General features: G+C 32.1%; 1 protein-coding gene across 1 annotated transcript in view; it reads right to left on the bottom strand.

The window, feature by feature from the left end:
• Positions 1-8,385: 8,385 nt before the first annotated feature.
• The window catches only part of LOC132548906 (short stature homeobox protein 2-like), a 33,385-nt gene continuing 25,780 nt past the window's right edge, over positions 8,386-15,990 (bottom strand). The window contains exons 3-4 of the mRNA XM_060212806.1: positions 15,399-15,456; positions 8,386-8,723 (exon numbers count right to left, since the gene is read on the bottom strand). Coding sequence (XP_060068789.1) covers positions 8,386-8,723; positions 15,399-15,456 — 396 coding nt within the window. The remainder of the gene's footprint in view (positions 8,724-15,398; positions 15,457-15,990) is intronic.

The raw sequence follows: 15,990 nt of genomic DNA, 5'->3' as shown, positions 1-15,990 counted from the left end.
ACCAAGGGCACAAAGTGATAAAATACTAATCCAGGGTATGATTTAATATTGCTACAAGATTAGCCTTACAGGACTTGGATACAATGAAAATCCGCTTAGTATGATGTACTATATAGGAACTTTCAATTCACAAACATTACATACCATAATAGTATTAAGTAACTTCTTGACTAACTAAAATTTCATTATGTCAGAGTTTAAATGTATGATACTTTAGATACCAATTAAAAAAATTCAATAAAAGCGTATTTAAAAAAATAATTATCATGATAAAGGGAGAGAATCGTGCATATGGTGTAGTGTGTTGATGATTCAAATGGAGATGACACGTGATTTCGCACGAGAATTAGCCTTAGTCCATCTCCAGCCTTATCGAATTGAAAGCTGTGTACCTTACCCAAGCGACAAATGGACGCGCGTTTCCCTCGATACGCTAATCAAATTAAGATACAGAAAACATACTGCTCGGATCTGGTTGCGTTTCCAGTGTTATTTATCCCTTCGCCCTAACCGTTCCGATAAATTATTAACAGGCAGCATCATCTTTCTAAATTTGTGTACTTTTTGTGGTGATGAAACTCATTCAATTGCCACCTCGTTCTCATATTTTCCTCTAAATTAAATTATTTGTCTGCACAAAATGTCATTTTCACTTGGGTTATTATTCTCACACAATTATGATTGATATTGTTGTAGTGCTTGTGTTATTTGATGATTCTAAAATGTAATCGTTCGCTATATGTAAATTAATTATTATCTAACTAATTTGTCATTGCCTGAAAGCTGATCTTGTTGGCACCTCGCTGTAACATAGATGTGTGAAGAAATGTTATCATAAATGATTCCAGTTTTTATGGATGTATGGTCGTGTTATTATATTATAGCTGCACGCCGACAATTTACGAAGAATTTGGCTATGAATTATTTATCACATATGGTTTCCTGTAATGTATTACATTCAAAAAGTCAACATTTCAGAACTATTGCAAACAGGGAGCTATATCAAATTGATATGTCTACACACATTCATAGCATCATTCAAAATATACGTGTTTTATATTCATAATGAAGAGAGCTCTGAATACATCTGACCGATGCAAACGTATGACTCTCACCTCCTAGGAAAACATGATATATTAAGTGTTTGAATTAGCATTGAGACATTAACTCCTTAGCCACGTTACGTTCATATCTAAAGTGGAATATGTACCATGATGTAAAAGTTTGAAATATTGTAACACATCATCTTACTATATAAACTGATAAATGGAAAAGGTGTTGAAGTGTCCGAGATCATTTTTGTTTATTGCTGAGCTGGTTACATATGCAGCTGCAGACTAAGTCTCTCTGCGAGTTCATACTATGCGTTGCTAGTAGATCTGACTTACACAACTCAATTAACATATGTCACGAAACAGACGCTTCTGATAAAGTTTGTACACTTTCAAACGACTTGCGGAATTTTTATATTTAATCAGAGAAAATTAATTGCAAACAAGAGTGAGAGTATCCACTGCGTTCTATTCATATTAAAAGAAAGCAGGAATTGTGACATTTTCGTCATACTAATTACATATGTGTAATAAGCACTTCTTTTCCAGATATGATGATGACTGCTATATGCAAGAATGAGACTATATTTATGTATGAATGGGATATAAAATTACTTTCTTCTGTTTTCCTCATTTATCTGTATCACAATCACTTATACATCATTTTGTGATGATTTCTGTATGCTGTCACTAATGCTTGCACATTTCAGATTATGGAACACCTGTTTTATTGTTTGTATCTGTACATACTGGAACTAATTGATTTAATGATTATACTGTGGACTTAAGGCATTTGTTCCTGAATACAAATATTACTATAGAAACTTTGATTATTTGATACAAATCCACAACAGGATCATTGACGGTAAACGATCGATCGATCCGAAGGAAACATTTATTCATTTTTATTTCATTTTAATTACAGCACGGTTTAGAATGTGCATGCGTACTTTATATCACCTGGTATCTAACACGATAACGATTTATTTAAATCTTGGGGTCAGTGCACTTCCAAAACAAGACTTTGGTATTCGTTTTTATTTTCGTCTGGTAACTGCTGTATGATATAAATGTAATCATTATTTGATTCTACTATATCTGGTTCCGAAATTGCATTGAAATATATAATTCACTGGTATGTCTTTTATGGAACCTTCATCATTTTTTAATTACTGACGATTCCGTACAATATATTGTCAAAGTCCTAACCAACTTTAATATATATATACAAATACCAAGCAAACAATGTCATGGTAACTTTGTACATCTATTTCATTTTATAATTCCACTGTTTTTAACCTTTGTGTTGTATTTTCACTCTTGTGATAATTTATTGTAAATATTCATAAAGCCAACGTTATAAGGGCAGAATGAACGAGATACACGTAAGCAAGCAAAGCGGTTAAATTATTGTGTGAGCTTGTTTATGTTGAAATGGGGTACATCGGCGCAAAATAGAGTTTGCGGTAAGTTTTATAGCATCCCAAATGCCCCTATATATGTCCGAAATCTGTCACTTCTTGCGTTTGTAGTATATATGTATATATATATATATATATTAATGTACATGCATATAAGATACGTACCTATGAGTACTTTTTATACATGAGGATTTACTGTGCATTGTGCTAACACATAGATAGTCTTAGCTATGTAATTGGTGCAGTATGCTTGTATATAGAAGTAGTTATTATTATTATTATGCAAACTGCTAATATACACTAGCACTGTCGATTAATAGTAAAAATGATAGTGTTTGGTTGTAATATGCAATGCTTTGTAAATGAATAGTAAATATGTAATTTAACTATACGCATATTAATGTGTATGGGATACAACAGGACACAAAAGTTAGATATAGTCATATTTGTGTCGTTCCAGCTCTACCCTAGATGGTGTGAAGGCAGTGGTACCTAAGATGTACCATATAAGTAGTCCTGTGTGAACAAGAAACCAATATATATATATATATATATATAGTCCCTTTTGTTAGGCAAGATGGCCATTTATACAGTCCTGTGTAAGCGAGGTAGTTATTGAACGCAGGCCGATGTAGGTAGTTCTACTGCTGCATTTGGTCCTGTGTGAACAGATCTATTGTTCATGATCTGAAGAGGGCAACATGTAACTCCAGATGTCCTGTGTAGACAGATGTTCTGTTGGTTGTCCAGAGTGATGATAGATGTGATGGACGTCCTTTGTTGGCAAGCAGTTACATAGATGACCCTATATAGGCAACGGTGTAATGTCAGTTTGTGAGCAGATCACCCCATTTTTATGGTGGAGTATAGTGACCGGAGCAGCCATTGTCAGTGGGAAGTCTTTGTATCATCAGTTGACATTTCTGTGTCGGACTTTGTTTGAATGACTTCTGAGAGACTTAGTGGATATTAGTCCAATTTTGTTCAGTGAGTAGGCAATTTACATAAATAAATGTAAATGATGATATGGTAAGAGTGTACTTGTTTATAGGAGTTGTGAGCGATGTGTACATGGGGATCTATTATATATATACATAAAAGGGTATACTTAATGTAATTAAGTTTTGTAGGTACTGAAGATTTGGTGTTTGTGACATTCAAATATCAGCAATGCTAATCGTGCTTGTCCAGGATACGCTTATCAAAGGTAACACAGAATAATGTAATGCCTTGTATCTTTAGTACATTTAAGCGATGTATTTTGCTACATGTCGAATGATTGTGACCTGCTTGCGTCGTGATAAATATTGGAACGGGTTAGAATATACACGAACTTGATATTCGCTTGAAATGACTAAATGTAAAAATAATAAAATTTATTGAGTTTTGAAGTAAGTGTTTCTCCCCATGTTTTTGTTTTTCTCAATCGCCACTAATAATTCAACAATATCAAACACCTAGCGTTACTAATGGAAAACACAGATGTATGATGCAGTTTATCTCATTATATGGTCACGCAGTAACCAATTCTAAATTGGTGCTTAATTACATTATTCACTTGTGTATCTGTTGTACATTATTAAGGGGACTATGCTTTATAGTATGGAGACGTACAAGACATTTGCACATTTTGATGCAAATATGGAATTACAGTTAATTCAAAATAACTGAACTGGATCGTACGACTGTTTCATCATGGATACTAAGGGCCTAAACAGGTGATGCCCAGGAGGCGATGGGAGAAACGTAAAATGAGAAGTGTGATAATCATGATATCAGAATTTGTTAGTGTGTTATGTAATAACTTAAATAGCTATAAAGCCCAAAATACTGTCTGTTAGGTATGATCAAGTTTATTCAATTAAAACAGTACACATATGAACATAAAGCAATATGATACTGCTTATAGAAGATAATGTTACCGTATATATCATACTGATACTTTACTATTAATAGTAGATGATCTTACGATATATATCTTAATGATTCAATACGATTGACAGTAGAAAATCTTATACAGTACTACTAACAATAGAGTGCCTTATGTTACATATCTTATTAATACATTACTATTAACATGAGATAATCTTACTGTATATATCTTACTGATAAACGACTATTAACAGTAATTAATCTTACTGTATATGTCTTACTGAGAAACTACTATTAAAATTAAGTACTTTTACTGTATATGTCTTACTGAGATACTACTATAAACATGAGATAATCTTACTGTACATATATCTTACTGAGATACTGCCATGAACAGGATATACTCTTACTGTATATGTCTTACTTATATACTACTATAAACAGGAGATAATCTTACTGTATATATCTTACTGATAGACTACTATTAACAGTAAATAATCTTACTGTATATGTCTTACTAAGATAATACTATCAACAGGAGACAGTCCTGTACATTACCATTAATAGTAGATGATCTTAATATATACTTCTTACAGATTCTATATGATTGACAAGAAATGTTAAACAATACTACTAAAAATAACAGTATCTTACCTTTTATATCTTATTGATACATCACTAGTAACAGTAGGTATGATTTTACAGTGTACATCTTACTGATACAATATTTCTAACAGCAGGTATTGTATATTTTGCTGATATAGTACTAATGACAGTAGATAATCTTGCAGTGTATATTTTATTGATACAATAATTTTGACAGTAGATAATATTATTTATATATCTTACTGATACACCAATAACAGTAGATTATCTTATGGTATAATTACTTAATACTGACAGATGATTATCTTACAAATTACAACTAAAAGTGGAAAAGGAGTTCACCTTTCGTTATATATATTGCTGATAAGAGAAGATGATATTACGATGTATATCTTACTGCTACCATACGATTGACAGTAGATCATCTGTCGATATATGTCTCACTGTTACAACGTTTGAATCATTTCACATATCTGTTGGATATCAGTTCTTAGAATTGACAAAAGTTTCAGCTTATCTTCTTCATAAAATGCTAAATTAGTTCTATTCATTGAATATGTGAAACACGGCGCCAGTACATCTGCCTCTTAAGAAAAACTGACTTACTTATTTTTGCGCATGCCACTCAGCGCAGCATTAATCGTCTGCCACGAGGACTTGAGGGGCACCGCCTAATCGATAAACTGATGAAAGTACAATAAGGTCACTGAGTTTGTTTCATTATCAATCATTTAATGAACCATTTTGTGAAAATAATAATAGCAATAAAAAATGCATGCTCGCACTTTTAATGTCAGAAAAAATGAGATCAACTTACTAGCTTTACACCTAAGAATAACTTTTCTTTGATAAAAAACAGAGCTCAGGATCCCTGTTTTGGCATGATCTGGAATTGAAGAAAATTTCGTAAGTAATAAGTTTGAAGTTCATCTATAAAGTAATCCTAATGCCCTAAATCCAGGCTACGGTTACTTATAGAACATGTCAGTTCTTTTACCAAATTAGTCATCCTCATCAAAGAGCCAAATTATACTGACTCTTTGTTATACTGATCACTATAACAGTAATTACATATACATAGGTCTATATAGAAGTACCATACTTCAACTCACATTTACAAATGACTAATTCTTTGTTAAAGTAAGATGATATAGAATATTTCAAATAGGTCTACTTTCGAGAAAAGAGAAACACTCGCAAGGGAAAAGCATGACAGACACAAAATAAATAAACAAATACAAGCATTCATATGATTTACCTGATAAACAACCTCGAGTTAATTTTGGTTACAATTTAACATGTCCAAACAAATTGAAAGCTTTTTGACGGAACATGTTATACAATAAATACATAGTGTTAATTGTTTGGATAAGACAAATTAATAAATATATAAGATTTAATTAGATAACCATTATATTGAGATAACATATCTGTAATAAATAGATATCACGGCCAACCATGTTATAATGCTACAACAGACTTTGTAAATACTCGGACCTGTAATGGTTTAGTTTGCTCTACCAAGCTGTTATGAAATGATCTTATATTTTTGGAAATCTTGAGTACTCGTGCATACCATCCATCGATCTATTCTATTTTCCAGTATTGAATCGTCAACGAACCATTTCTTATTTTCAGGATTTTGAATAATTTATCCCGATTAAGTACACTTACATGTCGTTATTACGTAACCTTACTTGTTATTATTTAGTAATATCATCTGCAATGATTAAATGCTATAGCATTTCATTGGTAAGACTTCATTAATATAATATTTAATCAAAATTTATCATTTATAGACTCAAAACGTCATTGTTAAAAATATTAAGTTATGAAATATTTCGCTGTGAAAATTAAATGATTTATCTGACAAAAAAGATCTGTTGCAATGTCCAATCAATCTTAATCACTCGACAAAATTTGATTCATAGACCTGAAAAGGCATAACTTATTACACTGATGTAATGCTTAATGACTTAGCAAGCAATTAGTTTATTACAATACGACGACAGATAATCTTTAACATATCATGAACACTATTCGATCAATATTATGTATTTGACAATGCATGATGCAGACCATTCTTAATTTATTACACGGCACAACGTCATGATTTATAAGGGTGATACATGTGTAAAATCAAATTTGATAACTTGACTGGGTTACCTGACAAGTCATGAGATAGTACACCGTAAAGTCAAGGCTAATGACATAATAAGTCATGATTTATAACACTGTAAAGTCACGATTAATGAAATAACATGTCATAATGTTCTACACTATGGTCACGATTGATGACATGAAATGTCATAATGTTCTACACTATGGTCACGAATAATGACATAAAATGTCATAATGTTCTACACTATGGTCACGATTAATGACATGAAATGTCATAATGTTCTACACTATGGTCACGATTAATGACATGAAAAAATCAAGATTTATTACACTGTAAAATCACGAGTCATGACCTAGCATGTCATGATTTATTACGATGTAAAGTCATGATAGATCAATTAATTATTACACTCTGAAAACTTATTTTAACTTCCGACAATTAGATTATAAAATAGATTTCCCAACAAAGTCTGATTACTTAAATTGGAAATAAAAAATTAATGACTTGATATGTTATATTACAATATCATGTGATTGATAACAGCGATGTTGTGTTTGAATACATTGACATGTCATAATTAGCATACTGACAAGAAACGGATAATTGAATTAACAAGCACTAGTTCATAATACTGACAAAAGATGGTCCCTATTAAGATTATTATCTATATTCTAGCTGATACTCTATTCGGGTATGGAATAAATCAATAAAACGAATATCAAGAAAGAAAACCGTAGTCTGTTGCAAATTTTATCCTTAACATATGCACTTCTTTTAAAAAAGACATGCCATGCAAATGCGAATTAATGTAAACAACCTTAACAGTGATTACATTGACAGCTGATGATTAATTACAATAATAAGTCATGATAAAACTAGCTGACATATCTAGGGAATGTGTACATTGGCAAGTAATTGATATATACAGTGTAGTTGTGATTAATTACCCTGATCAATGAAAATTACATATGATATCGAACTGATTAATCACATTGACACATCTTGATGCAGAAGTTTGATATTTACATCCTTTTCCGGGTTTAACATCATATTAGTCAATCACATTGAAAATAAACAGGTTATAGATACATATATATTAATTATAGACATACGTGATGTTCCGTACATTTCCTATGAGGTAAATGCTTGTTACGTCACATGGACGTCAAACGGACTTAAATAGCAGATCCACTGAGATTCCGCTGCTCCGTCCTCTAGCACAGCTCCTGTACGTAATCTAATATCCTTCCTATGTGACTCTCGGATTCCTGCGTGAGGACAGTAGATCACAAGCAGATTTTGTCGAGCTCACTCATATACCAAGTGAGGCCAAATGTTGCCTCGCTTTCAGTCGCAGATCTGCAATGCTCGAATTTTTTGAAGATTTGAAGCTACTGTCATGAAGAGTTGCGTAGTTTAATGCAGCGGCGTAATGGTGATGGTATAAAAGTAACGGGTGGATAGGCTGATGTGGGGTAGCCGACGCTGACGCCGCCGCCGCCGCCGAGGCAGCGTGAAGTTGATAATAAGGTAAAAATGGTGCAAAATGCAGACGATCGACCGGTTCCCTTGGGACCTGGGTCATGTTGACAAACGGGGTCATTCTACATGCGTCAAGTGGAGTTCCTTGTGATTGTAGCATTATTCCAGCTAGAAACAAAAAAGGAATACTTAAGATGATATACGTAATACAAGACAAACGCCAATATACGGAAAAGGTTCTATATACCGCTATTGTGACGACAAAAGGACGTCGTGATCCAGTTTTCTTGGTAATAGATAGTGAAATTTAACAATAAATATCAGTCTTTTAAGTCATACATATATATATATACATGTTACTTCCTCTGTTCCACCTTTTCCTTTCTATATGAAAGATTCTTTTTCCTAATCAAAATACAAGTTTGTCAACAACGTTTCAAGATGTTTCTGCCCCCTGTTTCTTTAAACGTTTAACATTTACAATGACGATGTTACAGTTATGACGCATGAAATATCAACATGAAATATATAAGTATTCCATGCTGGAAACAATAGAGGGACTTATTATCATCGTTATTTTCGTTAACTGAGATTAAACATAACATCTTTATGACTGCAAATCATATACATAAATATGCAGACCGCTTATATATAAATATGAATTATAAGGATATACCAACTCACTTTATTCAACAAGGATATAAGTTGGATTGGTGCAAAGTACGAGATGTTTCTTATAGGTATTTGAGCGAAGTGCTTGAACATGTTCTTCTATAGAACTTAAATAAAATGTTCTAAAATGAAAGGCCAGTGAGTATTTGGAACTAGTGTAGTACTGGTGACAGTGAGAGAACCCTGACTTCCGCACAGATGTATCATACGATGCTTCACCATTCATCAGCCTTTTACATGTTTACAAATCATAAGATATACAAATTGGCTACATGTTTCGATCCCCAATGTAAATGTGTCTTCAGATGTTAGAGAGTTTTAACAATGGCGGGTCACCAATTACACTTTATCATATTCCAGCAATGATTTGTAATTCATCATTCTCTGACAAACCGTCTCCGATCATAATTGGTACTACCAGGGATTGTTTGTATTCAATATGCAACATTCTGACAAGAAATATAGCGGAATCAGACCACTGTCGACTATAAATACAGGGCTAATGATACTCAAAACGTTAATCACTGCCGCTAACGTTCTTTATGTTAGCTAATTTGTTCGCGGCCCTATTTCATTAGGTTCAGCGAAGGAATATGTTAACTGGAGAGGCGTCGCAAAAGACGAGCAAGAGAGACACTTCTCATCAACTCAACACAAAAGGTCAGGTTTTTTTGAAAAAGAGAAATCTGTGGGTTAGGAACCCATCCTGATCTAGAGTTGTGACCAAATATTTGTTTTCATTAATACACCAGTAGTACGCTATTCAAAATTCTAGTTTTGGGCTAAATTGTCAATACTATTTGGCCCGCCTGGAGATGTTTGCTAGCCACTTTTCCAATAAAATACTTGATGAAGTCAATTTGACTTTTGATCATACAAGCTGATATTGTAATTGTGCGACGAAGAACTAATTTGGAGGCACAGTACACTGTAAAATAGCTGAGGCTGCCCGCTGTGGCCTATTGTACACAAAGAAGGCTGCCTCGAGTGGATGTACGGACCACATCAGCGTGAACAGAAGACCCACCCACAACGATACTACAAAATAATGTTTGTTACAATATTTCTCTGTTAAGGTAGTAAGATTGATGTCAGTGGACATGTTAAAATATTGTACCTTAAGAATCGTTCTGGTGTCAATTTGTCTTATTTCCATTAATGTATTCTCGTTTAAAAAGGAGTAAGCGACAGGCTCGAAAACATTTCAACACTAAAACCAATATAAAAAAATAAAATAACATAAATTAAGGACGCACGGAAAAAGAGAAATGCCTCTAATTTTCGTGTATCTAAGACGCCATGATAATTTTTATTATTTTTATACCTTATGCAATGGCGACGTTGTTATTATCCTTATTAACATGACGGGTGAAGTAGATGAAGGGAAAACGTTCACACTTGAGGAGCACATGGTATTATCATCTTCTTGTTTCTTTATGCTATCTTTGTGCAAATCTTTTGTTTGTTCATATTTTGTAATAATTTCCTAGATGATGTTTGCATTATGATTCCATTGACATGGTCATATAACACAATTCAAAATATCTTATTTACATTATGTTACTAAGCAACGTAATTTTGACGTGACAATACCTTCCATAAAAAGCACGAACAAAGAAAATGATACTTAATGTATAAGGTATCTAGGTAGCATCACAGATTAGTAACGGCTGCTCTATAAGTTAATTGTATTTTAAGATGAAAACGTGACAGCGGATATATATATTTATTCTATAGAAAATCATCACGAATATTGATATCGAGTTATCAGAAAATTATTTCTAGCGAACAAACAACGGGTATAACAGAATTAATTCTAAAGCAATCAATAAACCATTGCTAAGAGAACATTTTTATAAATATTTGGAATTAGAATGGTTTAAGTTTGCAGAAATGGCAATAATTTCCCTGTGTCCTTTGTATTGCTATTGTATGTACTATATATTGATTTTCTGTAACATTTCTGTACATTGTTTATATACTTTCCATGCGATATGTAGTTGCTCTGTATATAATTTACATAGTTTTCTGAGTATTGTTTTCATTTTTCTGTATGTTTGTTTTTTCGTAACTCTGAATATAACTGGCATCTTTTCTGAGTATCATTTGTGTACATTTTATATGATTGACATATTATTCAATGAATATTATTTGCTTGCTCTGTGTATGATGCACCCACGTTTCTGTGTATCATTTGTGTACTCTGCATATGTAGAGGTATATTAATACCTTTTTTATACTTCATGCACTCTAACATAAAGAATTTTATATATATATATATATCAATTTATCTTTTCATAGGAAAAAAGGTACAACAGAACTGTAGGGTGACAGATTAATTCTTAACGTCAATTGATGAAACCTATTATCGGCATTGATCAATCATTTTAACATTTCGTGTTTGCCTATCTATGTACATATATATATATCTATATTAAATGCTGCAGAATGAAAAACAACAGACAATATTTTTTATACCAATATAACTTATGAAAACACTCGCCATTTACCTTTGTAAATATCCTTATCCAACCGATACTAGAAATTGATATCTAAATCTTAAATTCGTAAAAGTTGTCTCAATCTATTCAATAAATTTATTTGATTATCGATATTGAACTTATGAATAAAAAGTCTTTTCTTCTTAGTAAAAATACCCAATTTCCTCTGATAAGGTAGTAAGACTAATATGATATAATAAAAAATATGTTAAGGAAAGCAAAAATCGAAATAAACGAACACTACATGGAGCTTTATATCAATACAACATATTTTAAGAATTGATTATGATACTAGTTTTAAATTTTTCTGTAATGATATGCTCTGTGTTCACCATTGCACAGTTTTATAACTATATATAACCACAACATCATCTTCATTGATCTTCAATAAACACTCCCTGTCTAATTATGAATTAATAAAAAGTAAACTAAAGCAAATGCAAAGAATAACATTATCTAGGAACGTTAATATATTTTATAAATGAAAGAATTTTAATATTTATAGAACTCAAACCACAGACGGGAGAACTCTTTCTGACCCTGAATGACCTCTCTAAAATGTATCAATCTCCACAAAGGTTTGTTGCTAGGAAAACAATTATATCATTATGAAGGTTCCGCATACCTATTGATTAATATGTGTTGTGACAGTTAAGAATCAAATTAATAGAAACTGCATGTTAAAAATTGTATTAGAGGAAGAAAACTAACAGACAATTATGAGGATTCATTCTTTTCGGGGAAATCAAATAGTTCTTCTTGTATACAACAAAGAGTGTAATCTACTTTACTGATTTCCACGGTGTTTCTAGCTGTTATGTTAAATGTATCTGCGAGTCAGTGTACTGTTGAGAAAAACAATTTACCGATTTAAGTTAGGGAAGCGCTGTTGTTAAGGTTAATTGTGAAGCAGGGACTTGATAACTTAATAAGATAAAACCGTTCTTGAAGCGGAGGACGCAAAATAATTTGTCTATAAATTATCTAAATCGCTTGCACAATAGGGCTTTTGTACTCTAACGTTTACGGTGTGGGTGAGAATGTATATTCATAGAGTAAATAAAGAAAATTGCCTAATTACGAAAATTGGTATGATTGAACTGAATTAGTTTAGTAACAGTCAAGGTTATTTCATTCAATTTGAGAAATATAATAACAATGAATGGTGAACACGAATTTGATACCAATTTTACTTTTATCTAACACTCATATATCAATTTGTCTTCATTCCCGAATTAAACCTCATGAAATCGCATTATTTAGTCATGAATTTCAAATAAATAGTCAATCAAAGAAACCTGTCTCTGCAAAGATCCGCGTGGCATTGAAGCCATTATGGTTCCTGTGCAAACCCCTGAGTGAATTAGACTTTCAGATCTTCTCATTGGAACGCTTTTCACTGACTTCTCATTATTGAGCTTGAACATTTCTACTGCCTAATGTAATATTTGAGGCTAAGGTTGTTGCCAGAATAAATCTGATTAATCACTGCCATTATGTCAAGAGAGTCTTCTCGCCGTATGAGGCAATCGATGTCATTTGTATCAGCTTCCTTCTGTCAATTAAATCAATTGAAGCAATCACGTTTTCTACAAACGGTCCGTATGAGGCGAATTAAGCTTGTGTTCTTAATGGAGGTGCGACAATAACAGAAGATAATGGATATTGTAAACCAGTTTCCCTTAATCTACTTGGATGAACTCTGAATATGAAGATGAAAAGTAACTGGTATTGCCTACTTCACAGCTTCAAGAAAGCTATTCAATCTCTGCGGTTAAAATTGTTATACGGAGAGGGGCCAAACGGGCGATTGTTTGGGCTAATACAAATTTAGTTTAAAGGGGTTTGCATAAACAATTACCATAATGACGGAGAAAGTGATCAAACTAAAAGTTATATTTGTCGAATTCCTAATAATAGAATTAAATACAACGATGACGAATTGTTTGCACGTATATAACAGGATAGAAAGACTGACGTGTTATTCTTAGACAAGCTTGCATCTTTGAAGACTTCAAACTGTTAGACGAATTAAAAGATCACGAGAACAAATTAACATGTAGACATACAAATATAAGCAGCTTATTGACGTCTATCTATATGTATTTAAACTGATCAATCTGTAAGTGCCGATGTAGAAAATGATTGCATATAAAGTCCAAATGGTTGTAACATTTAGTTGGATTGAAACAGAAAAAAATAAATTTTGGTGGACAAATGGAAAACATGACTGATGAAAGTGACAGTGTTGTCATTGGAATCCTACCTTTAATTGTTTACTGGTTGTGTTAAAAGAACTTTTATTCCATTGAATTTATCAACTTGAAGAATATATTCCAAAGTTATTTTGATTAAATGTGTTCAACTTTTAAATAGTTTAATTTATAATTTTACATTTCTTTATCTAAGTTTAACTCATATTTCAAACGTTTTGGCGATTATCATTTTTGCATGAATTAACACACACACTACAATACTGTAAGCTGTCTCACATTTTTACACTTAATAACCTTATGATTTTTTTTTTAGAATTCAAAATTATTTTGAACAGTTACTAGACAGTAATAAGTAAAAAACAGCAACGTTTATTTCGACCGATATTGGATTTCTGATACTAAATTAACATTTATGTTTTTACGTTTGAATCTTACAGTTATTGGTCAGTTTGCTGCAAGCGAACAGTTTTTTTATATTTCACTAAACAATTAATTTTACACTTTTCATGTCATATCAATTTTTGATTAAAGCCATGTGTTTGCTTTGTTTATGAATACTAATTTTTCCACGTTCCTTTAGAAAACAACATTATTTGAAGACAAGTTACAAATGCTTGCGAAATTCTTAAGAATACAGCTACGAGAATTGGTAAAACCCATGTCGTATCAGTGACAAGATGAGATTATGCTTAAAACCTCGTGCATAATTTAATATGCATGTCTTATAAATTACTTAAAATATGAGAAAATTATCATACATAGTCAGCTTAATAATAGTCACGTGACATCAATCAGTTAATTACATAGCAATATTCCTGATGTTTTAACATGTAAATACACTTTAAGGCTTGACCATAACTAGATGTATTGTATCTTATTGTATTATATATATCATCTCTTCAAAAATATATATTCGGAAACCAGGTTTAAATAGGAATGCTTACATCGTTAACTTCAAAGAGAGATAGCATGTTAGTCTTTTTTACTGCTTGCTTATCCTTGACAACAAATACTGATCATTTTAATACCAATCAACATATTTATGATCATAAACGAAATTTGTTTCACAGTTGATATGCAGGATCTGTGATGTAATAAAACCTTTCAAATAGATATAAATGTTTCATAAAGATAATTTCCAGAATAAATAAATTTTCAAAGAATTCCTTTATGAAAGAAATTTAAACATAATCGATAAAAACGCATACAATAGCTTCATCTATAATGATATCGTTGTAGAAGAACCTCGATATACTATACATATATACAGTTTTTATTCCGCAAAGATAAGTCTTCTTAATTCTGTAAATTCTATTATGATCGATAATATATTGATCAAAACATACCATGCACATATTGTGTCTATAAGTTCATGTCATTTACCAATTGTTATAACATTTAAAAATAAGAAAAAAAGGGGATAAAAATAAAATTCCCCTTGGCGAGCCTCTTACCTTTCTGCATCTGACTCTCGTGTTTGCGGCACTTTGCTCGCCGATTTTGGAACCAGACCTGAGAAAATATGATGTTAATCAAATTTGTATTACTTTCATCAACTTCAATCCAGTATTGCTTTGTACCTAATGTGATTTATTTATTTATACCCTCTCTTCACCCTTATAATTTGATCAATTTAGCCATTTTCTTAATTCCCTCTGTGTATAGCAACTCCAACAGTATGATAACGGTATTAACTTCATAAAAGTAATTCAACGGGATCAAGTACAGTGACGAAAAATGGCAATTCCTTCCAAGAATTGGTGTCGTGTGCATTTACCAAAGTTTGAAGAAGACTCAGACAGTCTGTCGCGCTAAGAGATATGTGGGCAAAAAATCATCAGATTCATTTACAGCGCAAAGCCAGTCTAAGTCTACCACGAACGATTGTAGGCTAAAAAGTCAGTGTTGATCCATGTTGAACGTGTTATATATTGTGATTAAAAAGACCATGCCAATTCGTTTAAACAATGATTTATTGTTCACAAAACATGTGTCAATTAGTTTACTAAAAGCAGTGTTCTTATTGTTGACAAAACTCGTAATCGT

This window comes from Ylistrum balloti, unplaced genomic scaffold (assembly GCF_031769215.1).
Source record: "Ylistrum balloti isolate Yb309-2 unplaced genomic scaffold, AGI_CSIRO_Ybal_v1 Utg370032, whole genome shotgun sequence".
Classification (NCBI taxonomy): Eukaryota; Metazoa; Mollusca; class Bivalvia; order Pectinida; family Pectinidae; genus Ylistrum; species Ylistrum balloti.
Note: the sequence above shows the minus strand (reverse complement) of the source record. Positions and strands in the feature narration are given on the sequence as shown.